We start from the raw sequence: 27578 nt of genomic DNA, 5'->3' as shown, positions 1-27578 counted from the left end.
TTCAACATATTCAAGTTATTTTCAGGCAAGGGGCCTACGTTTTTTTCTGGTATATGTGAAAAGAAATGCAAGTTGTTTATCCAGTTAATATTGCTGCCGAATGATATAGCTGTGTAACACCGTCACTGCAGTAGGCTTAAGTTGAAATATTTCGGCCGATCGTTAGTGGTGTTGAGGAAGGACAATTACGCGTGATACTGTATAGAATAATGAGAAATGAAATATGCAAATATTTCAACGTTCTTCTTGAAATTTTTGTTTGCTAAAGACAGCAATTCTTGCAGAAAACAGTGGGCAAATGATTAAAAGACAAACGAACGCGTTATAAAAGTTAAAATTAGTAATTTGCTTCGCATTATTCTTTCTGATCTGGGATGCATACTGGTATTATTGACATGTTGATGAATATGGGGTATTAACGATAGCAAGAGATGATACGGGAGACAGCAAGGGATGATGTCGGAAACAAACTGTGCGACAATGTGTATTACTCTCCGCCCGCTGTGGTGGTAGAGGGCAGGACGCTAGCTTCGCCATCTGGCGGCACCGCCGCGGACGTCTCTGGATGTTCAGCTTCGCCTCCAGCGCCAGCAGATGGCACTGCCATCGACGGAGACTTTTTGTTCCGATCCGGCCGGGAGGGGCAGTCCGCGATGAGGTGGTCCTGCGATTTGCAGTGGTGGCAGCGCTTGGGCTGCGGACCCATGGTGCATTTCGCCGCTATATGGTTCGCGAACTCGCCGCAGTTGTAACATCTGTCAAACAAGATTACAGTTTCACTATACGACTTGAACAGCCACTAAAAATACTACTTCATATAATTGGATCTCACGACCCTTAATTTAATTAATATACCGGTAATAAATCAAATTTAATATTCTTACAAGTAAAGGAAATACAGGGTGAACGTTGATAAAACCGCGGAACTGTAGAAACTGATTCCTGACAGGCTACGGACTAAATCGGGTCATACGTACAAATGTCCGGAAATGCATCGTTCCCACGGTATATTGCGCTGACGAATTAAAGTTTCTCTGACCACGTGCCGTGTATGTTGCACACAGATGATGACTATGCAGATTGATGATGCCACTTCTGGTAAAGGTTGCTTCGTAGGTAAAGAGAACAAATGGCAGAAATCACATAATTGTGATGGTCTGATGCAAAATCCTTCCCGTCGAGGGAAATCCGCTACTGATAATTCTTGCGCTCGTTGCAAGTGACAGGAATAGTAGCGACTGCCATGCAGCATACACATAATCGTACTTTGGCTTACATCATGTTGGCCGGCCACTTGCCTGGAGCTCGAACTAGGGTTCTTCTCAATATTCTGTAGAACCCGGTCCTACGAATCTGGAGTAAGCACAGTCCTATGCCGCCTCCCTGCAAGTTAGTCTGTCTGAAAGGACCTATGGTCACACAAACGCCTAAAAGTGACTTCAAAAGTTGTGTGAAGTGCTGCCTGTCGACCGTTTCCATCTGCTTGACGGTACATAAACAGCATCTTGGCTTGTTCCCGACATGAATACCGGACCATTCTGCTGTTTACAGTACGCTGCGTCAGTCACACACCCTGTAATACTCAAGGAACACGAGGCAGAAACTTCCATTCGTCAGCGCCATCTACCATGGCAACGATGCGTTTCCGGACACATGTTCATAGGACCTTTTTTTCCTCCTGTTCCAGTTAAGAATCCCTCCTTTTAAATTGTCGCTTTTATTAATGTTCGCCCTGTATAGTACTTTGGTCATCTGTAAGAGAAAGTCATTATCTCAGTTTTAGAAGTAATATGGATTTAATGTAAAGGTATCGTCAGTATGTTCAACACTGAAATAAGAAGTCTCATGGTATTGTTGTTGGGAACCGCGTGGGATCACTTCGTGAACAGTTACGGTGCGGTGATTTTTGGGAGTAGCTGATTGAAATCGTCTCGGAGCTAATAGCTTCTTCACTACAGCCAGCCTAGTCAACCACAGTCAGCAGACAATGGATTGAGCGTATTTTATATATTCGTAAACAACAGCTAGTGTAACACACGGAATTAGAGATGGCAGAAATGTTACATCCAATTAAATTTGAAAAGTTTTTAATTTGTTGATATGCTCAGTGAAGCTATTCCTCACACACAATGATAGCTACTGTTGGTAGCGAACGCTTCAAGTGAATATCGGCCCGAAGTCACAACTCATATTGAAACCAGAGCGTTGATTGAAACAGCTACTTCCGTCAGTAACCGCACTAAAACTCTTCATAAAGAGAGCAAGTAACAGATCAGGCACATATATAAATATTGGCCACGGAAAGTTCTCAAGTGTGTCACGTAGCGGCCTGGATACACGTATATAAACCACTGAAAATGCATGTCACAAATTTACGAAACACATTTTTATTGCCCAAGATTTTGGTCAACGACATAAACATGAAAATCAATTCACACAACAATACTGGGAACTATAAGAGTACATCCTGTTATTTATTTGATACTACTGATATCTCGTGGCCAGTAACAGATCGTGTTTTTGCTTTATTAAGTTCTAAATGTAGATCTATGTACTTCAGTTTGTAGTATATTACATATACCACAGCTAAAATTAATCTACAATCAAAATTGGTAGTGAAGGCTCCCGTAAACGAGCAGACTTGTTTGACAAATTCGCACTTGTCTAGCCGCAGACTTGTGGTACAAGCTCGTACACGTACAAACAATGTTTGCCAATTCAACCCCACATTGAAGCACCGCTGTTTGTGATCGAGAGTATTTCGACAGTTGTGAGAATGACCACAAATGCAGGGAAAGCAATTCTGGCACTGATTTTGGCACTGTTTACAGAAGAAGAAAATAAGACGATGGTGCAGGGAATAGCAAAAAATGAGACAGAGTTAGCCTGAAACTCTGATAAGGAACTATTACTCTCAGAAGCCGATGATTGCAACTTCCTTCGAATGGCCAATGAAACCATTAATAACTTGTTAAGGCCCTCATTTGTCAGATTCGCTCTTATCTAGCCACGGACGTGTCAAACAAGCCCATACACGTATAACGAATCTTCAATTTAACTTTGCTTTTGAAGCAAACTCTTTTCATGTATGCCGTATTTGGGCACTAGCAGGAATGGCTGCAAATGCAAATAAAGCACTTCTAACATTGACTCCGGCACCATGTTTAAAGCCGGCCGCGGTGGCCGTGCGGTTCTAGGCGCTCCAGTCCGGAGCCGCGCTGCTGCTACGGTCGCAGGTTCGAATCCTGCCTCGGGCATGGGTGTGTGTGATGTCCTTAGGTTAGTTAGGTTTAAGTAGTTCTAAGTTCTAGGGGACTAACAGCCACAACAGTTGAGTCCCATAGTGCTCAGAGCCATTTGAACCATGTTTAAAGAATAATAAGTAAACAAGGCATTGATCCAGCAAACGATTTAAAATGAGAGAGAAATATAAGCGGAAACATGTTAAAGGAAATGTTACACCCTGCACCGGTGATTACATAAACTTTCTGCGGGTGGACAGTGAAACTTTTAGTAAATTGTTTATGCACTGATGAGCCAAAACATTATGACCACATGCTTAATAGCTTGTTTGTCCGTCTTTGGAACGAAATACATAACTGATTCTGCGTATCAGGAATCCGACATTTTGTTGGTAGTTTCTTGCAGTACGTGGCATTAGATATCTACACTAATTCGTGTAACTAACGAGCTGCTGATCAGCGTACGAGAGACCCAGATGGGTTCCATAGGATGTAGATCAGGCGAATTTGGTAGCCGAGACATATACGTGAGTTCACTATAACGTTTCTCAAACCACTGTAGCACGGTTCTGGCTCCGAGGCACATACAATTATATTGCTGAAAGATGACATCGCCGTCGGGGAAGACATCAAGTATGAAGAAATGCAGATGGTTCGCAGCTGACAGCGTGTCTTCGATTATTGCCACAGGTCCATGCAAAAGCAGGAGAACGTCTCGCACACCCCAACACTTCTTCTGCCAGCCTGCGTCCGTGGCGCACTGCATGTTTCGAGCCGCCATTTAGAGCGATGACGGCGTCTATGGGGACGACCATCGATCTAGTGATGTGATTAACCCGAAGACGGTCGAATCCTGATGGTCCCATGCCCACTGCAATCATAACTGACGGTTTCTTTGGTCAACATTTGAATACGTAGGGGTGGTATGCTGCGGAGCTCCATGTTCAACAAATACGATGAACATAGTGCTCCGAAGGACTTGTGCATTAACCAGCCCTGTGTTCTTTGGGCAGAGATGCCTCAATCACCATCTATCCTACTTCACAGGCCAGAGAAGCCTTCGCAACCCCCTTGCTATGAAGAGCTGTGGATGTCTAACCATTTAGCACCTAGTTGTAGTTTCATTGTCCTTTTACCTCTTTCCACAGAGGCTCACAACAGTAGCACGTTAACATTCGACCAGCTTCACCGTTTTCGAGATACTCGTTCACAGGCTCTGCGTAATAATAATACGCCCTTTGCCAAAGTCGCGTATCTCAGTGCATTTTCCCATCTGCAGCTCATACAGGGTGTTTCAAAAATGACCGGTATATTTGAAACGGCAATAAAAACTAAACGAGCAGCGATAGAAATACACCGTTTGTTGCAATATGCTTGGGACAACAGTACATTTTCAGGCAGACAAACTTTCGAAATTACAGTAGTTACAATTTTCAACAACAGATGGCGCTGCGGACTGGGAAACTCTATAGTACGATATTTTCCACATATCCACCATGCGTAGCAACAATATGCCGTAGTCTCTGAATGAAATTACTCGAAACCTTTGACAACGTGTCTGGCGGAATGGCTTCACATGCAGATGAGATGTACTGCTTCAGCTGTTCAATTGTTTCTGGATTCTGGCGGTACACCTGGTCTTTCAAGTGTCCCCACAGAAAGAAGTCACAGGGGTTCATTTCTGGCGAATAGGGAGGCCAATCGACGCCGCCTCCTGTATGTTTCGGATAGCCCAAAGCAATCACACGATCATCGAAATATTCATTCAGGAAATTAAAGACGTCGGCCGTGCGATGTGGCCGGGCACCATCTTGCATAAACCACGAGGTGTTCGCAGTGTCGTCGAAGGCAGTTTGTACCGCCACAAATTCACGAAGAATGTCCAGATAGCGTGATGCAGTAATCGTTTCGGATCTGAAAAATGGGCCAATGATTCCTTTGGAAGAAATGGCGGCCCAGACCAGTACTTTTTGAGGATGCAGGGACGATGGGACTGCAACATGGGGCTTTTCGGTTCCCCATATGCGCCAGTTCTGTTTATTGACGAAGCCGTCCAGGTAAAAATAAGCTTCGTCAGTAAACCAAATGCTGCCCACATCCATATCGCCGTCATCAATCCTGTGCACTATATCGTTAGCGAATGTCTCTCGTGCAGCAATGGTAGCGGCGCTGAGGGGTTGCCACGTCTGAATTTCGTATGGATAGAGGTGTAAACTCTGGCGCATGAGACGATACATGGACGTTGGCGTCATTTGGACCGCAGCTGCAACACGGCGAATGGAAACCCGAGGCCGCTGTTGGATCACCTGCTGCACTAGCTGCGCGTTGCCCTCTGTGGTTGCCGTACGCGGTCGCCCTACCTTTCCAGCACGTTCATCCATCACGTTCCCAGTCCGTTGAAATTTTTCAAACAGATCCTTTATTGTCTCGCTTTTCGGTCCTTTGGTTACATTAAACCTCCGTTGAAAACTTCGTCTTGTTGCAACAACACTGTATTCTAGGCGGTGGAATTCCAACACCAGAAAAATCCTCTGTTCTAAGGAATAAACCATGTTGTCTACAGCACACTTGCACGTTGTGAACAGCACACGCTTACAGCAGAAAAACGACGTACAGAATGGCGCACCCACAGACTGCAAAAAAATGTGTGTGAAATCTTATGGGACTTAACTGCTAAGGTCATCAGTCCCTAAGCTTACACACTACTTAACCTAAATTATCCTAAGGACAAACACACACACCCATGCCCGAGGGAGGACTCGAACCTCCGCCGGGACCAGCCGCACAGTCCATGACTGCAGCGCCTCAGACCGCACGGCTAATCCCACGCGGCATAGACTGCATTGTCTTCTATATCTTCCACATCACTTGCAGCGCCATCCGTTGTTGAAAATTGTTAACTACTGTAATTTCGAAAGTTTGTCCGCCTGAAAATGTACTGTTGTCCCAAGCATATTGCAACAAACGGTGTATTTCTATCGCTGCTCGTTTAGTTTTTATTGCCGTTTCAAATATACCGGTCATTTTTGAACAACCCTGTACCTTCGCTAGGGTGATATATCGTCCGTGTCTGCTCAGCTTACACAGCGGTCATAATGTTTTGGCGTATCAGCTGCAATAAAACAATCACTTGGGCATCCTCCACCACCGCCTGAAGAGACTAAATTTATTTTATACTTGATTAATTGTTTAAAGCATAATTCTATAGTGCACCTATAGTAGTAATTAGTGTGTCTGAGGCAATTTATGTAAAATCTGCGTTTGCTATTGTATTCTGCTCTCAATAAAAATTGAGAGATGATGCTAGGAATATTTTGTTTCCAAGAATTACTAAGCTAATTGATCTAAACTAGCTACGCCGATGAGCCTGTTAATTTACGAGTACATTTATCAAAAACCGTGTTTTGCAGCTTACAAATTTATTTTCGTAAGAGCGGCTAGCTATTTTTGATAAACTTATTATTTGGAATTTATACACACGATAGGAACACTTTTCGCTCTAAATGTGATATATATTGTTACTTTATGGATATATATTGTTACTTTATGGAAGCTTTTAAGTTACTTCGGAATTCTTAACGAAATTATCTCCGCGTCCACACAAAATTGTCATGAATTATTTTAGCTATTTTTCTATGTAGGCCTACCTTAATTAATATTGTCAAATATTTTTAATTGTCATTTCTTAAAATTTGTAAATCCTAACAGTCAATGATTGCTGTAAATTATAAGTACCAGAGATTTACGCACAGCAGCGGGGCAATCATCAACAGCACAATTTTTAGAACTTTTTTTGCATATTTTTTGCAGCTGAACATCCTGTGTGAGAATAAAGCAACTTTGTGGAAAATGTGAACCTAGAATTTATTTCATACGTTACACGATTGGTTTTGCATGTACAGCTTCACAGAAGTAGAGCCCAGGGACATTTGCGACGAAGCAACACCTCAAGAATGAAGATCTACAAGTTATGTAAATTTGGTAACATTTTTGGTAACAACATTTCATCTCTAAATTAATAAACAGTTCTGTATTTTCAGTTCAATCAATTTGTTGATATATTTGCATCTCCGCTGGTGAAGGCCCATTTTTTAAATTCTTGTGGTTGTTATTGCCGCGAATCTTGCTATAACTTTCAACTTATATAAGTCTGCAAATGTTTTATTTATTAGCAATCCATATTATACACATTCCACATCACGCTGACTTCTTCGCTTCCATTTTAAAGTGTAGAGTCACTTCGCCCTAGCACTGAAACAGAACAGACAAGTACGCGAAAATTTTTTTTCTGCTACTTGGTCTTCGAATAACAATTCATTAAAATACCACAACATCGTCCGTGGAAGAGTGGGAGAACTTCGATTTTTTTTTATTTCATTGCACTGCCGCTAGTATGCTATGCGTAGAATATCAGTTTTCTTCCTAAGTCTTCCTGCGTCATATATAGCTGGCGAAGGTGCGACACCGGTACAATTTTGGTAACTGCCAGAGCTATTTTGTTTTTATCCTTGATTGTGATTTCCGTAGTTGTTGAAACTCATGATATAGTGAGATAAACTGTAATGGAAGTATTTTACTTTAAACATATACGGCGAAACAACGTCACTAACAACATTCGCCATCTAATCAAACTTTCCATGGATCAAAATTTCTCGCAAACAGGTCAGACACGATCTATGCTTGTCAAACAGCACCACACACGGTCAGGTATATGGTAAACATAATAAACGTTCGAAAAACTGTTTGATTGTGTACAGGGGCCTTTAGATGTATCGTCGTCGTCGTCGTCATTATCATCAACCTAGCAATCACGGCTGTATGGAGCCCTCCCTCCAGATTTTTCCATGCATTTAGCTCGACAGTGACAAGAAATACATTTGCTCCTGCATGTTTTATAGAATCATCTACCCATCTTTCATTATCAAATGATGTTCGTATTTTCATATCTCTTGGGCCCCGCACATAAGCACAACTGTCAAAAAATTAGTCATTCCAGATTAAAAACTTCAGTCACTCCCAGAGCCTTGGGTAGAAGGCAATAGAAATCATGCAAGAGTAACATGAAACAATCATCTCCAGAACTGTAAATGTTGGGCAGAAACGGACAAAACTGAAGAATGTTTGACAATGCGTCTTAAACTGGTACGTGCCGAGGAAATTGTGAGGGATAGTGAAGCATGGAGAAATGCATCAAAGACTGAAGACTACAACAACAACAACAACAACAACAACAACAACAGTGAAGAACTGCTGTAGTTTGACAGTCCTTTAAGGAAGCTGCACCGAAGGCAGAGAGAGCTTCACTGCATTTAAATGCAGTCTCACAGACAACCAAATACTGAACGAAGCCAAAATTAGCGTAAGGAGAGCCGTATGTCAAGCGTTCAACGAATTCGAAAGTAAATTTCTGCCTGCCGATCGGACAGAGAATCCAGAGGAGTTTTGGTCTCATATTAAATGATTAAACTGATCGGAACCACCGTCCACTCACGCATTGATCATGGTGGAATCGAAACGGAAGGTGGCAGAGAGAACAGCGAAATACTAAACTTACTTTTCCAAAGCTCTTTCACTAACAATGTTTCATTCTGACAGCGTGTTAATTCTGTAAATATTAGCTGTTCCAGTTTACTGCATTGTATTAACCTATTTCGATTATCTCCTGACAGATGGTCAGGGTAGCAAGTATTATAGTCAAATATTTTATGTTATACTTTCTGACATGTTCCACACCCACGAGAATCATCTCATTTTTTGGGTCTATCGAACGAAAACTGATTCTAATTTAATCTAAGGAAGATCATACTGTGGTTCTTTCTCTAGACTGTCCCTCAAACGTCAAAATGAGATGTCGCAATAAGAGACTACGCGGTATGAAATCAACGGAAATCGTTGTAAACCGTAAAGACGACTGGATCTGATGGGGTACAGACGATACTACCTAGACCACGCGAAAGAACTTGCACCTCCAGTAACAGCAGTGTGCCGTAGGTCGATGGAGGAGAAAAAGCATTCCTACGCGATCCAGAAAAAAGCTCATGTCATTCCCGATTTCATATACACACATCACTTACTGGATAAATCAGAAGTTCTACGAGGCTTTTCGCGTATGATGCTGTTTGGTACAGAGAAGTAGAAACACTAAAAATTCAATGTGACCTGAAGAGGATCGATCTGGTGTAGGGAGCGGCAGTTGACACCAGCGTAAACAATTTTAACGTATTACTCATAAATAAGCAGAAAAGCCCATTACTGTATGACTACACGATTGCCGAACATCCAGTAGAAGCAATCACATCCATGACATATCTAGGAGTATGAAAACTGAGCGACGTAACCCTTTTAAACCAGCATTTTTTCTGGAGCAAAGAAAATTTTTTATTTATGTGGTAATGCTCTTAGGTGATTTTGTAATGATTTCAGATGTAAAATTTTCATAAAAATGTGTACCCGTTTTCAAAACATACACTACCGGCCATTAAAATTGCTACCACGAAGATGACGTGCTACAGACGCGAAATTTAACCGACAGGAAGAAGATGCTGTGATACGCAAATCATTAGCTTTTCAGAGCATTCACACAAGGTTGGCGCCGGTGGCGACACCTACAACGTGCTGACATGAGGAAAGTTTCCAACCGATTTCTCATACACAAACAGCAGTTGATCGGCGTTGCCTGGTGAAAAGTTGTTGCGATGCCTCGTGTAAGGAGAAGAAATGCGTACCATCACGTTTCCGATTTTGATAAAGGTCGGGTTGCAGCCTATCGCGATTGCGGTTTATCGTATCGCGACATTGCTGCTCGCGTTGGTCGAGATCCAATAGCTGTTAGCAGAAAATGTAATCGGTAGCTTCAGGAGCGTAATACGGAACGCCGTGCTGGATCCCAACGGCCTCGTATCACTAGCAGTCGAGATGACAGGCATCTTATCTGCATGGATGGAACGGATCGTGCATGCACGTCTCGATCCCTGAGGCAACAGATGGGGACGTTTGCAAGACAACAACCATCTGCACGAACAGTTCGACGACGTTTGCAGCAACAGAGACTATCAGCTCGGAGACCATGGCTGCGGTTACCCTTGGCGCTGCATCACAGACAGGAGCGCCTGCGATGGTGTACTCAACGACGAACGTGGGTGCACGAATGGCAAAACGTCATTTTTTCGGATGAATCCAGATTGTGTTTACAGCATCATGATGGTAGCATCCGTGTTTGGCGATATCGTGGTGAACGCACGTTGGAAGCGTGTATTCGTCATCGCCATACTGGCGTATCACCCGGTGTGATAGTATGGGGTGCCATTGGTTACACGTCTCGTTCACCTCTTGTTCGCATTGACGGCAATTTGAACAGTGGACGTTACATTTCAGATGTGTTACGACCCGTGGGTCTACCCTTCATTCGATCCCTGCGAAACCCTACATTTCAGCAGGATAATGCACGACCGCATGTTGCAGCTCTTGTACGGGCCTTTCTGGATCCAGAAACTGTTCGACTGCTGTCCTGGCCAGCAAATTCTCCAGATCTCTCACCAACTGAAAACGTCTGGTCAATGGTGACCGAGCAACTGGCTCGTCACAATACGCCAGTCACTACCCTTGATGAACTGTGGTATCGTGTTGAAGGTGCGTGGGCAGCTGTACCTGTACACGCCATCCAAGCTCTGTTTGACTCAATGGCCAGGCGTATCAACCCCGTTATTACGGCCAGAGGTGGTTATTCTGGGTACTGATTTCTCAGGATCTATGCACCCAAATTGCGTGAAAATTTGATCACATGTCAGTTGTAGTATAATATATTTGTCCTCCAATGAATACCCGTTTATCATCTGCATTTCTTCTTGGTGTAGCAGTTTTTATGGCCAGTAGTGTACCTTGTTCACTTGGTTTCATTTTATGGGCTAAAATAACTTATTCTGAAATATTCTCTGTTGTAATAAATAGTAAAATGATCACTCAATTACCACGTAAAATAACAATAGCAACATTGAATTATACAGTGGAATGTAGCGAAGCAACCATATCTGTGTATTCTGGTGGTCACGAGCTGCTGTGCGCTGCTGCCCTGATTTTCTGACATTTTCATAGTGATGCCCGACAGTTGGCAGCACTTGCGCGTGACGAAAAGGTTGACCAAAAAAATGGTTCAAATGGCTCTGAGCACTATGGGACTTAACATCTGTGGTCATCAGTCCCCTAGAACTCAGAACTACTTAAACCTAACTAACCTAAGGACATCACACACATCCATGCCCGAGGCAGGATTCGAACCTGCGACCGTAGCAGTCGCGCGGTTCCGGACTGCGCGCCTAGAACCGCTAGACCACCGCGGCCGGCAAGGTTGACCATTCACAGATGTGTACCTCAGGTTTCCATTTGGAAAAAAATACTTCTGTTACAGCCAAGGCACAGTAAAAAGTTAATGTACACAATTATAGCCAGAGGGCCTGCAAGAGAAAGTGAAACGACCACGTAAAACTAATCGCAGGTAAGGCGGGAACCAGACAGATTGACTGAAACAATTATCCGGAAATGTAGTCCACTCACAAAAGGACGTAACTTACAAAACCCTCGTTCGAGCAATTGTTAAATACTGCTCGTCGTTCTCGATCACACGCAGATAGGACTGATAGAGGAAGAGTTGTGCGTTTTATTACAAGTTCATTTAATAAAGTCGAATGCGTCTCCAAGATGCTCCAACTGCAGTGGCAACCCCTAAAAGAAACGCGTTCTACGTATGTGTGGTTTACAGTTAAAATTTCGGGAGCGTACCTTCCTGGAAGCGTCATCCAGGACGTCCCAGGAAGAATGGCCAATATTCAAGCATATGACAGGAATGATCGTTCGACCAAAAAAATGCTAGTACACATGGGCTCTAAAATGCATACCGTAAGAGCTACGAACACTTGTTCAGTAGCAGAGATATGTTTCACAGTAGCGAATGTGAACAAGTGCTCGTATCTCTTAAGGTATGCGTTTTAGAACCCACGTTTACTGGAATTTTTTTGCTTCCAGTGATCGTTCTGGTCATATCCCTGCATAATGACCATTTCTCCTGGTACATCATGTTTTACTTCCCGTTACGTGTATTTCGCGAAGAGATCGTGATGATAAAATTAGAGAGATTCGAGCTCACATGGGCTCACCAACAGTCGTTCTTCCCGCGACTGGAGCAGGAAGAGGAGGGGGGGGGGGGGGGGGGGGGGAGAGCGACTAAAGTGCATGAGTACCTTCCACCGCACAACAGAAAATGGATAGCTGAGTATAGATTGTCCCAATTCAACGAGGAAGGTACTTCACAAGTGTCTTCAGTTATCTCATGTCTAGATGAAGTCTCTCAGTACAGCTACCAAACCGCCGCGATCTTGATCGTTATGTATCACCTGCAGTTCCTAACAGTCCCAAACATTTTACACGGAATTAATACCGGGCGATTTAGCCAGACAGTTGATGTGCAACAATATGCCAGTGTGAATGTCTAACAGTCTTTGCGAACACGGGTGTTTTCGTCTTGGAAGATGGGAGTGCCCCACTGGAAAGCGATCAAGCAAACTTCTCTCCGAAGTGTACGAAAAAGCCGCAAAAATATTGAGATCTGGTGACTGGCGTCCACGGGGATGCGGCAATGCATCCTCGTGCACACAAAAACACTCTTGGGCGAAGCGAGATATGTGAACAGGGGTCCTGATTCTTGGAACTCAGCATCACCTGGGTACAAGGATTGTATCATAGGATGGGTCTTATCAGCCAAAATGCACGCATAAAGCTTGGCAGTAATGCGACCTTGCACACTAACCACGGAGCCAATGGAATACCACGACATGTTGTTGTTGATGTTGTGGGTTCAGTCCAGAGACTGGTTTGATGCAGCTCTCCATGCTACTCTATCCTGTGCAAGCTTCTTCATCTCCCAGTACCTACTGCAACCTACATCCTTCTGAATCTGCTTAGTGTATTCATCTCGTGGTCTCCCTCTACGATTTTTACCCTCCACGCTGCCCTCCAATACCAAATTGGTGATCCCTTGATGCCTCAGAATGTGCCCTACCAACCGATCCCTTCTTCTAGTCAAGTTGTACCACAAATTTCTCTCCTCTCCAATTCTATTCAATACCTCTTCATTAGTTACACGATCTACCCATCTAATCTTCAGTGTTCTTCTGTAGCACCACATTTCGAAAGCTTCTATTCTCTTCTTGCCTAAACCACGACATGGCTGCCCAAATCATTCCCTAACTCCCACCATGACTCACTCTTGGGACGTAAAACTTGCCCAGAAGTTGGAAACAGTTCGAAACAAGACTCATCTGCACAAATGGCATTCTTGCATTGCTCAACAGTCTAAGTTTTGTGGCTTTGGCACCACGTTTTTCCGCTACGAGCATTTGCTTAAGCGAAGAGCGGTTTTAGAATCCCAGCTCGCCCTCCAGTCCCCTCTTACGGAGCCTATTTCGCGTTGTTTCGGTGCTGACGGGGATCGCAAGATCAACATTCACTTCTGCACTGACTTCTGGAGCTGTCGTCCTGTTATTTTCCCTAACAGTCTTCCTCAATGAGCGACTGTCACAGTCACCGAACACACAAATTCCTTTGCGTTGTGACTAAGCAGATGATGTTTATCCGCTTTTCCTAAATGCGGTACAAATCTTCGAGACAGCGGCTCTTGATACATCAAGCACTTCAGCTACCTTGGATACAGAAACACTCACCATGTGAGCACCAACAATTTGCCCACATTTCAATTCACTTATCTGCGACACACTATACCCACAATTAGTTAGAACATTATTCTGACCATGACTGGCACTTGGAGCATACTGACGGCATTGCAGAGGTGCCAGCATCTCCATTTATTTTCAAGCACTCATTTACCGCACGGTTTCCACATTTTTGTTCAACCCTTGTACCTCTGTCTTCAATGGAGCTTTCTTCACCCCTTCTTGTGTTGCAGCATAACGTTGGAGGTAGGCTTCATCAACACGTGTTACGGAGATGCTTCTGGAACTCAAATAAAAGCCCGTGGAGAGAATACTACTTTATTTTCGCCAAACACTGTAGAGAAACTGTAGAGAACAGACGTTCGCAGTTGACTGCAGAAAGGTTCTACTGCCGGCAACGTACTTTTCGAGGAAGGATCGCGAAGACGATATAAGAGAAATTAAGGCTCATACGGAGGCATATAGACAGTCCTCCTTCCCTTGCTCCATTTGCGAGTGAAACAGGGAAATACATGATGTGTAGGGGTTCTGGTATCCTTCACCATACTCCCGATGCGGTGGATTGCGGAGCATGAGTGTGGATGAAGATGTACGAGGGCCTGCTGACAAGTAATGCCTGAGAATTTTTTATATGAAAGCTCTTAAAGCTTATTAAATAAAACGAACGTTGTTAATATTCTACATCTTCATTCTTCATGTCTACGTATTTGCAGCGTTTTGCCGCTAGAGGGCGTGTAACAAGGCGGTAATGAAACCATGTCGGTGCCTGAGAAACAGCTTGCTTAATCGGGTTCGAATACGAAGAGTTCGTACACACATGGAGCGTAGCATGACAATGCTGGACCACACACGAGCGCTGCGACGTCTGTATCAATCCGAAGCCCTGCGTTCATTAACGTCGATCATCCTAAGAAAGTCAGACATCCTACACTGGCGGTATCAGCAAACTGGTTACTCGTTGGGAGAAATGTGTTCGTCGCCAGGTGACTATGTTGAAAAATAAATATGTAGATATGAAGAACAAAGACGTAGAATGTTGAAACTTCCTGGCAGATTGAAACTGTGTGCTGGACCGAGACTCGAACTCGCGAACTTTGCCTTTCGCGGGCAAGTGATCTACCATCTGAGCTGCCCAAGCACGGCTCACGACCCGTCCTCACAGCTTTACTTCTATCGTAACTCGTCTCCTACCTTCCGAGTTCGAGTCTCGGTCCGGCATACAGTTTTAATCTGCCAGGAAGTTTCGTATCAGCGCACAGTCCGCTGCAGAGTGAAATCTCATTCTGGACGTAGAATGTTAATAATGCTTGTTTTATTTAAAAAGCTGTAAGAGTTTTCACATAAAATTTTCGGAGGTTTAACTTTTGAGCACGCCCTCGTAGAAGAAAGAGCAGCACTTGGTTAGCGAGACTGCTGAAATAGGGAACCTGGTTCATGATCACAGCAACCTGAGTCCGTGGCTCCAAGTCGAAAGACATCCCCAAAGTATCACAGACCGACCTTCGCCCTGAGCTACAACCTCCAAACGCCTGAGTCACACGCAAAGAAAGAAGGAAGGTAGAGGAGCTACACGCGTCATTGGGTTTTCGGTACACTCGCCATCTCAGATAATTTGACAAAATGCAAAATCCTGACTGGTCGGATCACGCTACTCGCGTCCAGTCAGCTACTGCCCTGCCGTTGAAGACGTGCCGCTGTGAGAATAGCCTTTTGCGAGGAATCCGACTCCAAAAGTTTGATCGTAAAATGGTTGAGGTGGAGCTGAATTCACCGACAGAAGCAATTCCTGTCGGGTTTGAAAGAGAGGTTCTGTGACAAGGCGTGGTATTCACTGCCGTCCCTGTCTGTTAGAGGTTTTTACGGTCACTGTTCTTACGCCGTATTACACGGCTGCGAGTGGCACAATATTCCCTGTAGGAGGCGTTGGACAGCACGCTGACGCCTTCCCGTCGCACACATTCTCCCCAGTATAGTGGACAGGTGTGGTGTGTGTGTGTGTGTGTGTGTGTGTGTGTGTGTGTGTGTGTGTGTGTGTGTGTGTGTGTAGCGGTGTGGAAAGAGTGTGAGAGAACAATATCCTTATTAACATCTTATTTGGACTGTTGGCTCATGGTCCTTAAAGCCCTTATGACTTATGACATGTAGGTCGCTGGGGTATGGCGTTACTGAGGAAATTCAATGATTGGGCGAGGCACCATAATGCGGTGCCAGCGCTGAGGCGTGACGGAGCCAGTGCATTCCAGAGGTCTCAAATGGGGACACAGGTGTTCTACCGTAGTATGTAAAAATCCGTCTTGATCACACAAACTTTACAAATCACTATTACCGGTTTCAGCGGCTGCCATCTTCAAGTCAGTTAAAAAAAAGTGGTGTAACCAACTAAGTTCAATTAACTGAAACAAATTTCTTAACAGGCCTGGCGAAACATAAGGGAAATAAAAAAAAAGTATTTCCATAATTAACAGCCACGCATACCAGCTACACAGATCATAGAGCCTGCCTCCTTCATCTTGCAACACTAAAAGTTCACTCCGATAAGTATTTCATTGACGATTCTGATAAATTTATTTGCAATATAAATCTATTCAAAAATGCTGCTGGACATCACAGCTAACGATAAAAGAACAACTTATTGATTTCACGTGTGATACTTCACTAACGACTAAATTTAATTGTCTTTGTTGGAGTTTTGAATACATACTAGCAAGGAATTCCCAAAGCTGAGCCAAAATGCAGAGAAGACCCTGATTCATTTTGCAACAACATACTTGTGCGAGACTGGCTCTTCATCTTGGTAACTATAAAGTCGAACCATCTTTCAACGGTAGATGTAAGCAAAGACTATCGAGTGACAATTTCTATTATTGCACGTCTTGAGAAAGGTTCTTCTCAAAAGCAAGCTCTTCAATCACACTGAACTTAGTAATTTTAATTTTTGACACTCTTGAAATCCTAGTGTGCTGAATTGTAAGTATTGTTTATCTCATAGTTTCTGATAAATGAAAATGTGATAGAGATAAAAAACCTGTCCCATATTTTCGTTGTAATAATTAATGTAGTTTTGGTTTTAGCATTGTAAAATCCTTCTAAACGGAATTTGGTAAAACAGAGGAAAGGCAAAGAAAATACATAAATGGACAACTTTTATTAATACAATAGTCTGGGAGGAGAGTGGGGAGGGCTGACCTATTTTTCTCCGTGATGGGTGGGGGGGAGGGGGGGGGGGGGGGGCAGAGGAAGAAAGTTTGAGAACCACTTCTCTAGCCTCAAACATTATGATGCTTCTGAAGTACAACTTGTTTCTCTCGAAGAATCAGCACAAATTCATGACAAAACCGCTTGTGTTAAATGAGCTTAATTTATTCGTAGATGTAAGTTGCAAACAACGTATGAGGGTGAACAGGTAGGCACCGGCTCCCTAGATTTTCGAAAAGCGTTCCACTCAGTACCACATTGCCAACTACCAACTAAGATACGATCATATGGAATGCTTTCACAGGAATCGAGGAATATTTGACTGATACAACACGTACGTTATGCCGGACGGCGAATGCCCCGCAGAAACGAAACACTGGATGTGTTTCAAGATGGCACAGTTGTGCGGCTAACGTTTTCAATATACGTAATCGATATTTCAGACAGTACTACCCACACTATAAGACTGTTCGCTGACGGTGCCTTTGTCTGTAGGAAAATATCGTCGACGGACAATCGTATGGAATTGCAGGGAGAATTGGAAAAAAAAAATCCTCTTGGTATAATGAATGATAAGATGGTTTTCATTGTGGGTAAATATAATTAATAACAACGAAAGAGAAATTTCGTCATCAGATGCAATCGGACACTGAAATAAATCCAACGGTGACAAGTGAAAATTTGTGCCAGACCGTGTCTCGTATCCGGATTTCCCGTTTATGGCGAGTGGTCGCCTTAACCACTTTTTTTTATTTTAATTTTGTTCGGTAATGTTCGTTGCATTTGGCCTGATCGGACGTCGTAGGACGTCCGTTCAAGTTGATCGCTGATGCCTTTACTCAGTTTTTTTATAACAGAGGGCCAGCGCCTCTGATCGAACACGCTCAGCTACCGTGTCGGCAACCACTCCGGCTATTCGAGCACGCTTCCCGTCCAGCCCATATTCCCATATGCCGCACACTACGTAACTAGTGTCCCCCGTCCATTACCCTCATAGATTGCAGCCTCACCAGATTTCCGAAAGAGGAATGTGTCATTATTTGCCTTCAAGGCGCATAGTATTTAAATGTGTTGTGGCCGCTCATTCCACTTATGTTCCGAATCGCGTTTCTCCGACAACAACCAAGGAAGGCCAAATGCAATGATATCGTTGTCTGGTAATGTGTTGTGTTTGTTGTGTTCCCATACTTTTGTCCTCCCCCTGTATGTAGGAGGAAGCAGTATACTGGTTGATTCTTCTAGAAATATAGTCTCTCAGAACCTTAACAGTAAACCACATCGTATGTAGAACGCCTTTCTTGCAACGTCTGCAACTGGAGTTGATTGAGCACCTCTGAGACACTTTCGCGTCTACTAAGTGAACTGTAGCGAAACGCGCTGCTCTTCTTTGGGTCTTGTCTGTTTCCGCAATCAAACCTTTCAGGTGCAGTCCCAGAGTGACGAGCAGTATTCAAGTATTGCTCGATCGAGCATTTCGTAAGGTACCTCCTTATTACGTGGGCTACACTTCCAGTGAATCTAGTCTGGCATCTGCCTTATCTGCGATTAGTTTTATGTGGTAGTTCAACTTCAAATCCATCCGTACACATACACCTAGGTATTTTATGAAAGTAACTGCGTCCAGTGACTGTAATGCTATCTTATAATCATATAATAAAGGGTCATTGTGTCTATGTATTCGCAATAAGTTACATTTGTTTATGTGGAGGGTCAGTTACCACTTCTCACTTCAAGTGCTTATCCTAGCCGGGTCTTCCTACATTTCGCTACTATTTTCTAACGGTGCGACTTCTTTGTCTACAACGATATCATCCGCGAAAACCCTCACGGAACTTCCGACATTACCTACTAGATCATTTATACATACTCATGATCAGAAAAAATAGAACATCTTGAACTACTAGAGATAGGACGTTCATCTTCACAGGATATGCACATTAGTAAGTTCTGCAGAAATGATTAGCATTGCAGGCACCTCGGTTCAGCATGCTGATGTTGATGTTTGGTTTTTGGAGCGCTCACCTGCGCGGCCATCAGCGCCCTTACAAAGTCCCATGTTTTGTACAGTCCAATCGAGACAGTTTAATAAGTCACAGCTGCAAAATACTAACACGAATTCTTTACAGACGAATGGAAAAACTGGTAGAAGCGGACCTCGGGGAAGATCAGTTTGGATTCCGTAGAAATGTTGGAACACGCGAGGCAATACTAACCTTACGGCTTATCTCAGAAGAAAGATTAAGAAAAGGCAAACCTACGTTTCTAGCATTTGTAGACTTAGAGAAAGCTTTTGACAACGTTAACTGGAATACTCTCTTTCAAATTCTGAAGGTGGCAGGGGTAAAATACAGGGAGCGAAAGGCTATTTACAATTTGTACAGAAACCAGATGGCAGTTATAAGAGTCGAGGGGCATGAAAGGGAAACAGTGGTTGGGAAAGGAGTAAGACAGGGTTGTAGCCTCTCCCCGATGTTATTCAATCTGTATATTGAGCAAGCAGTAAAGGAAACAAAAGAAAAATTCGGAGTAGGTATAAAAATTCATGGAGAAGAAGTAAAAACTTTGAGGTTCGCCGATGACATTGTAATTCTGTCAGAGACAGCAAAAGACTTGGAAGAGCAGATGAACGGAATGGAGAGTTTCTTGAAAGGAGGATATAAGATGAACATCAACAAAAGCAAAACGAGGATAATGGAATGTAGTCGAATTAAGTCGGGTGATGCTGAGGGAATTAGATTAGGAAGTGAGACACTTAAAGTAGTAAAGGAGTTTTGCTATTTAGGGAGTAAAATAACTGATGATGGTCGAAGTAGAGAGGATATAAAATGTAGACTGGCAATGGCAAGGAAAGCGATTCTCAAGAAGAGAAATTTGTTAACATCGAGTATAGATTTAAGTGTCAGGAAGTCGTTTCTGAAAGTATTTGTATGGAGTGTAGCCATGTATGGAAGTGAAACATGGACGATAACCAGTTTGGACAAGAAGAGAATAGAAGCTTTCGAAATGTGGTGCTACAGAAGAATGCTGAAGATAAGGTGGGTAGATCACGTAACTAATGAGGAGATATTGAATAGGATTGGGGAGAAGAGAAGTTTGTGGCACAACTTGACTAGAAGAAGGGATCGGTTGGTAGGACATGTTTTGAGGCATCAAGGGATCACAAATTTAGCATTGGAGGGCAGCGTGGAGGGTAAAAATCGTAGAGGGAGACCAAGAGATGAATACACTAAGCAGATTCAGAAGGATGTAGGTTGCAGTAGGTACTGGGAGATGAAGAAGCTTGCACAGGATAGAGTAGCATGGAGAGCTGCATCAAACCAGTCTCAGGACTGAAGACCACAACAACAACAATCGAGCCACTGTCACGGATGATGATGATCAGGATGAAATGATGAGGACAACACAAAAACCCAGTCCCCGGGAAGAGAGAATCCACAACCCGGTCAGGAATCGAACACGGGACCCCGTGATCTAGAGGCAGCAACGCTAGCCACTAGACGACGAGCTCCGGACAGTTTCAGCATGTGTCCTGTTGTCTAGTGGGCACAATATCCACCACATGCCCTGGTAACTTCACCCATGCGTAATGTCATCGACGCGTTTAAGGTGCGAATGTCGTCCTGTGGTATAGCCGTCCATGCTGCTTTCAGTTCATCTATGGTTGGCGGCACTGGGTCAGAGCGCTGCACCAGTCGTTTCACCATGTCCCATACATTTTCGATCGGCGACAAGACTGGTGATCTGGCGGATCAGGGCAAAGCGCTGACATCCTGAGACACCAAAACGGCATGTGTTCCTGCAGCAACATGTGGTAGTGCAATGTCTTGCTGAAAAATGACTTCTAGGGTGTTGTGCGGAAAGGGTGTGGCTACTGGTCTCAAGATGTCATTCACGCAGGTCACAGTCCTCTGGACACGCACCAAATGCGATTTGTGGTTGTATCTAATAGCACCAATCACCATAAGGCCTTGAATGGGTGCTGAATGTGTTGTGCGAATGAGGTCACTGTGATGCCGCTCCCCCGGGCTGCAGCGAACCAGAATGCGAACATAATTTTCAAACGAACAGAATCTGGATTCGTCCGAAAACACTATCTGATGCTATTTCTGCCCCATACACCACTGTCATCTATTATGTTTCTGCACTTTCGTCAAATGAAGGAGGAGAAGTGAATGACGCGCACGTAATCCATGCCGTAATAAAAGGCAACGGACTGTCACCACTGATAGTGTACGCTATTTTACACTGTCCCATTGTTGCGCCAGAGCCAAGGAGGTTGCAGATTGTCCTACAATGTCGTTCGAATGAGGTGTCGATCTTCTCGGGAGGGGGGGGGGGGGGGAGGCGGTGGCCTGCGTAGTGCGAACTGACGTCGTGTTCTACCGCCTTCCTTGAACCGTTCAACACACACGTTGAACTGCCGAAACAGTTCGTCCCACACGAGCAGCCATTTCCCGGATGGGTACACCACATTGTCTCACGCCAATAATGTGCCCTCTTTCAACCTCACTGATTTGATGGCACGGTTAGCGCATACGTCTGCGAGGCATCCTCCGCATCTGCTCAAGTCACAGTGATCCATTACGTTCGGTTTACAACGACAAAGAGAACCGCAGGCATATTTCACAGGTAGACGGTATTGGTCCGCGATATCGATTTTGACCCTGAAACTGCCACCGTCAGGGTTCAAATGCTAATAATTTTTGTAGAACATACTAACGCACATGTCTTGTGGCTATGAACGTCCTACCTCTAATCGTTCAAGATGTTCTGTTTTTTCTAAACGTGAATGTACGAGGTCTGTTCAAAAAGTTCCGGAACTTTGTCCACAACATTTTTCTTCGCTCACCTTTTACTTACTGTGCATGGTCTCCTTCGAAATACTCTCCTACATACACTCCTGGAAATTGAAATAAGAACACCGTGAATTCATTGTCCCAGGAAGGGGAAACTTTATTGACACATTCCTGGGGTCAGATACATCACATGATCACACTGACAGAACCACAGGCACATAGACACAGGCAACAGAGCATGCACAATGTCGGCACTAGTACAGTGTATATCCACCTTTCGCAGCAATGCAGGCTGCTATTCTCCCATGGAGACGATCGTAGAGATGCTGGATGTAGTCCTGTCGAACGGCTTGCCGTGCCGTTTCCACCTGGCGCCTCAGTTGGACCAGCGTTCGTGCTGGACGTGCAGACCGCGTGAGACGACGCTTCATCCAGTCCCAAACATGCTCAATGGGGGACAGATCCGGAGATCTTGCTGGCCAGGGTAGTTGACTTACACCTTCTAGAGCACGTTGGGTGGCACAGGATACATGCGGACGTGCATTGTCCTGTTGGAACAGCAAGTTCCCTTGCCGGCCTAGGAATGGTAGAACGATGGGTTCGATGACGGTTTGGATGTACTGTGCACTATTCAGTGTCCCCTCGACGATCACCAGTGGTGTACGGCCAGTGTAGGAGATCGCTCCCCACACCATGATGCCGGGTGTTGGCCCTGTGTGCCTCGGTCGTATGCAGTCCTGATTGTGGCGCTCACCTGCACGGCGCCAAACACGCATACGACCATCATTGGCACCAAGGCAGAAGCGACTCTCATCGCTGAAGACGACACGTCTCCATTCGTCCCTCCATTCACGCCTGTTGCGACACCACTGGAGGCGGGCTGCACGATGTTGAGGCGTGAGCGGAAGACGGCCTAACGGTGTGCGGGACCGTAGCCCAGCTTCATGGAGACGGTTGCGAATGGTCCTCGCCGATACCCCAGGAGCAACAGTGTCCCTAATTTGCTGGGAAGTGGCGGTGCGGTCCCCTACGGCACTGCGTAGGATCCTACGGTCTTGGTGTGCATCCGTGCGTCGCTGCGGTCCGGTCCCAGGTCGACGGGCACGTGCACCTTCCGCCGACCACTGGCGACAACATCGATGTACTGTGGAGACCTCACGCCCCACGTGTTGAGCAATTCGGCGGTACGTCCACCCGGCCTCCCGCATGCCCACTATACGCCCTCGCTCAAAGTCCGTCAACTGCACATACGGTTCACGTCCACGCTGTCGCGGCATGCTACCAGTGTTGAAGACTGCGATGGAGCTCCGTATGCCACGGCAAACTGGCTGACACTGACGGCGGCGGTGCACAAATGCTGCGCAGCTAGCGCCATTCGACGGCCAACACCGCGGTTCCTGGTGTGTCCGCTGTGCCGTGCGTGTGATCATTGCTTGTACAGCCCTTTCGCAGTGTCCGGAGCAAGTATGGTGGGTCTGACACACCGGTGTCAATGTGTTCTTTTTTCCATTTCCAGGAGTGTAATTGATATACCGCTCCCAACGCCGTTTCCACTTCCGAAAGCATTCTCGGTACGCCTCTCTCTGGATCGCACGAAGTGCCGTCTGTGAATTTTCTTTTATCTTGTCCATCGCTGCAAATCTTCACCCTTTCAACGGGGGTTTCAACTTTGGGAAAAAAAAATCCTCATGGTTCAGGTCTGGACATGACGGAGGATGAGGTAGCGCAGTGATTTCGTTTTTTGTGCAGCAGTCACACACCAACAGGGATGAATGTGTGCGTGCATTACAGTGATTCTGGAGCCATTAATTGCCTCGTTACATTTCAGGCCGTTTCCCTCTCATTGTCGCAAGCGTAGCAACAGTCCCGATAGTACCATGGATTAACTGTTTGTCCCTGTGGAACGAATTCATAATGACTTAATCCTTCAAAATCATTTAAAACTACCGGTATGGCTTTGAATTTGACTTGACCTGACGAGATTGGTTCGGTCTTGGAGAACCTTTCCCGATCCATTGTGAAGATTGAACCTTGGTCTCAACATCACAACTGTAAGCCCACGTCTCCTTACCAGTTACGATCTTCTGAAGGTGCATCTCGTTCTCATTTGCGGGATCCAAAAACTCTTCACAGATTTCGAGGCGAGGGTCTTTCTGGTCTTGACTCATGAACCTTGGGACGAACGTGGCGGCCATATGATGTATTCCAAGATGCTGTGTTAGGATCTCATGACGTGATCCGTCTGAAATGTTACACTCTTCTACATTCTCTCGGACAATCGATCTTCGATTGGCATGCACCATTTCATTGAAGTTCTTGGCACGAGCGTTGTTGGTAGATAACGAAGGCCGTCCTGAAGGACGGTTATCTTTAACTTCTACCGGACATTTTTAAACTCTGTGAAACATTCGTAACACTGAGTACGGTTAAGCACTCATCACCGTAGGTTTCTTGCATCAATTGGGGGGGAGGGGGGTCTCTGTAACGATTTTATTCCGTTTCAAGCAAAATGTAATACAAACGCGTTGCTCCTCTAACTCTGCCATCTTGAAATTCGCGAAAGTGCAACACCACGTTCTACCCAATTCAGCACTGAACAGTAACTAACAGACATACAACAATGAAACTTCCGGCCGTTACATATTAAACACAGGCGTATGCAGGGATGCCAACCGCATTTCCCTCCAACACACCACTGTCGCAAAATTATGAACTTTCCTCAATCTTTTGAACAAATCTCCCGGTTATGAAAAATAACGGTCCTATAACACACTCTTGGGGAACGCCGAGCTTACTTTTATATCTGAAGATTTCTCTCCATTATGAATGACACGCAGTGTTCCGTTTGCTAGAAGCTCTTCAAACCAGTCACACAGCTGATCTGGTATTCTGTAGGCTCGTATTTTTTTCGTAAGGCTACGGTCACAGTGGCACCGATACTGGTGGATTCCGCCGACGACCGACATCGTCCGAAGGCAGGCCGATGTTTTCAACTCAGTACGCCACTACGTGCGTAGTCACAACGTAGCCGATCTCATCGCCCGAATGTACAGATTTTGGGCGACAATCTGTGAAATTTAAATCAGTTTTTTTGGTCCTAATGGCCGACACGACAAGAAACATGGTCTGTAAGAAACTGATAAGTTTAGACAAAGCAGTAGTTTGTGGAATCCTGATGATGAAAATATCACAATCGGAATATAGTTTGGAATACATGGACTAAAATCGCAGGTTTATTGGAAACCACAAGTAGGCAAAATCTTCATCGGGTATTTTAGGTGCGGGTTATACCTCGAAAAATAATTTGTTTAAGTGACAAGTGCTGTATCTTTTGATTACTGAAGTACATCTTTTTGGGTTATGATAGGTGGAAATTAGCTGTCTACAAATTATTTTTACCGCTTACTGACGTTTTTATGCTGGTAGGCGCGTTATTCTGTTACATGAGGTGGTTTGCAAATGTGGTGCACGTATGCGTTTCCACTATATATTGATTTAGGTTTTCAGAGTGCATATTCCAGACTTTGTGCTTGTCCTTCTCACGTATGCTGAGTGACATTCATTGGAGGTTAACTGACGTATGTCTGCGCAACTTCAAATAAATTCAGCAAAGCAGATATCGTGTGCTTGTAGAAATGTGATTTGAGCTCTAAAAAATCCGATACTCGCATTAAAGATGCAGTTCTGGCTCAAGTAAAACTAGAAGTGTCACTTTGATACTTGACATCTGGCGATCTTTCGAATGATTAGGTCTACACCGCATTCTGAAAAGTACGAAGTTTTTGTGGTATGTTGGATGGCACTTTCGATGCGCTAAATACTAATTTTAAGGCTAATGTTTTCACTCTTGCACCCCAAACACTGCGAAATTTTTAATTTATTATATACCGAATTTTGAAGCTATGCTTCATGCAAGTACCCTAAAAGACACTGTAATATAGTTGACTTTCTTTACCAAAGCTACCCTGAATCTGCAATAATACTGCCACCAGAAATCTTGTCACACCCGTTCTCAAATTCACTGGGCAAGTGTTCAAAGGGCAGTGAAGAACCTGAAACTCATTACACCTACAACCAGAATTGCATTAATACTCACCTTTTCTACAATGAATTGAGCTGTTGTGAAAACGCAGATCTACCTCTCATTAGTTAAATAATACTGGCTTACTCACACACAAATTTTATCCATTAATCGTATAATGGGAACATCTACGTTTACCACGTAAATTAACCATTATGTGCTGGTAACCTCACTGGCAAAACTTTCTTCTACCGAAGTCGCCAATGTAGCATAATAAACAATACTCTAAATAACGTGTTTTGGAGAGATTCTTGGTGCAGTGTATCATTGAAATTACATATTTTCGTAATACATGAGTATTTTGTAGAACTGATCTGGTACTTCCAATAATGTAAACATTATTGTACAGTACTCAATAAGTTCTTTTCGAGACAGATATAGCTCATTAAGCAGATTTTTAATAGTAAACGCCGCATTGCAGCACTCGTCTCCAAGCACAGAGGCGTCGTGGTATCATACCACCCTTGGAAGTGAAAATCTAACTTACTTCATACACAGAAGAGGTTTTAAGCCAACTGAACTTGCTCGGGCCCGCCAAGAACTGACGAACGAGACCGGACGCACAGTGATCAAATTGTCGTCTGATGTTATTAGGCAACCACTGACGACAGTCGTCGGAACCATTGTGAACCTATCGTATCTCGAACTGCAGCACCCTGATACGACAGTGATGCATGCGTGGAACCAGTAAATAGAAGAGGCCTTATACAGTGACGGGTGGGTAATTGATTACGCAGTGTGACCACAGCGTGGAATGTCCGCCATCTTGTCCGCATGTCTCCACCGACAGAACAGTTGTCAACTGTGTTGGGTCGATGTGGGAGTACCGTAATGGGTGTGGACATGTCCGCGTCGACGCTTCGACACCGTCTGTTAACGGCTGGACTAATGGCACGCAAACCATTACGTCGGCTTCCGTTGACCAGAAACCATTATCATCTGAGACTGCACGGGGCACGTGAATGCCGTCACTGGCATGATGAGTAGCAAAATGCAAGGGTTTTGGAGGCCCCTATTTCAACTTAACTTACGGTAAATGGCGCGTACGTTTCATGTGCTACCGTGGTGAACGCAATGGGGCAGACTGTATTGTTGAGCGGCCTAGCGGACGAAGGCCAAGGATGATGATTGGGGGCGTCATTAGCTATAACAAACGATCTTGCCTGCTACGTATTCAGGGTAGTATGAACATTAACTGCTGATTCAGGAGGGTCTTAGAGCCTGAGGCACTGACACCCCTGCAGGCAGCTCCACATGCCATATTTTAATTGGACAATACATGACCAAATAATGGTGAAGTGCAAGCCTTTCGAATAATTACGTATACCGCAAGCTTCCCTGACGCGAGCTGGCCGCTGTGGCAGAGCGGCTCTAGGCGCTTCAGTCCGGAACCGAGCTGATGCTACGGTCGCAGGTTCGCATTCTGCCTCGGGCATGGATGTGTGTGATGTCCTTAGGTTAATTAGGTTTAAGTAGTTCTACGTCTAGGGGACTAATGACCTCAGATGCTAAGTCCCATGGTGCTCAGAGCCATTTTTTGAAC

General features: G+C 44.5%; 1 protein-coding gene across 1 annotated transcript in view; it reads right to left on the bottom strand.

Annotated features, from left to right (window-relative positions):
* Positions 1 to 487: 487 nt before the first annotated feature.
* The window catches only part of LOC124545629 (protein lin-28 homolog), a 97481-nt gene continuing 70390 nt past the window's right edge, over positions 488 to 27578 (bottom strand). Inside the window, exon 5 of the mRNA XM_047124575.1 lies at positions 488 to 755. Coding sequence (XP_046980531.1) covers positions 488 to 755 — 268 coding nt within the window. The remainder of the gene's footprint in view (positions 756 to 27578) is intronic.

The sequence above is a fragment of the Schistocerca americana genome, chromosome 8 (genome assembly GCF_021461395.2).
Source record: "Schistocerca americana isolate TAMUIC-IGC-003095 chromosome 8, iqSchAmer2.1, whole genome shotgun sequence".
In the NCBI taxonomy this organism is placed as follows: Eukaryota; Metazoa; Arthropoda; class Insecta; order Orthoptera; family Acrididae; genus Schistocerca; species Schistocerca americana.
The sequence above is the reverse complement of the archived record's forward strand: the minus strand, read 5'-3'. Positions and strand labels throughout refer to the sequence as shown.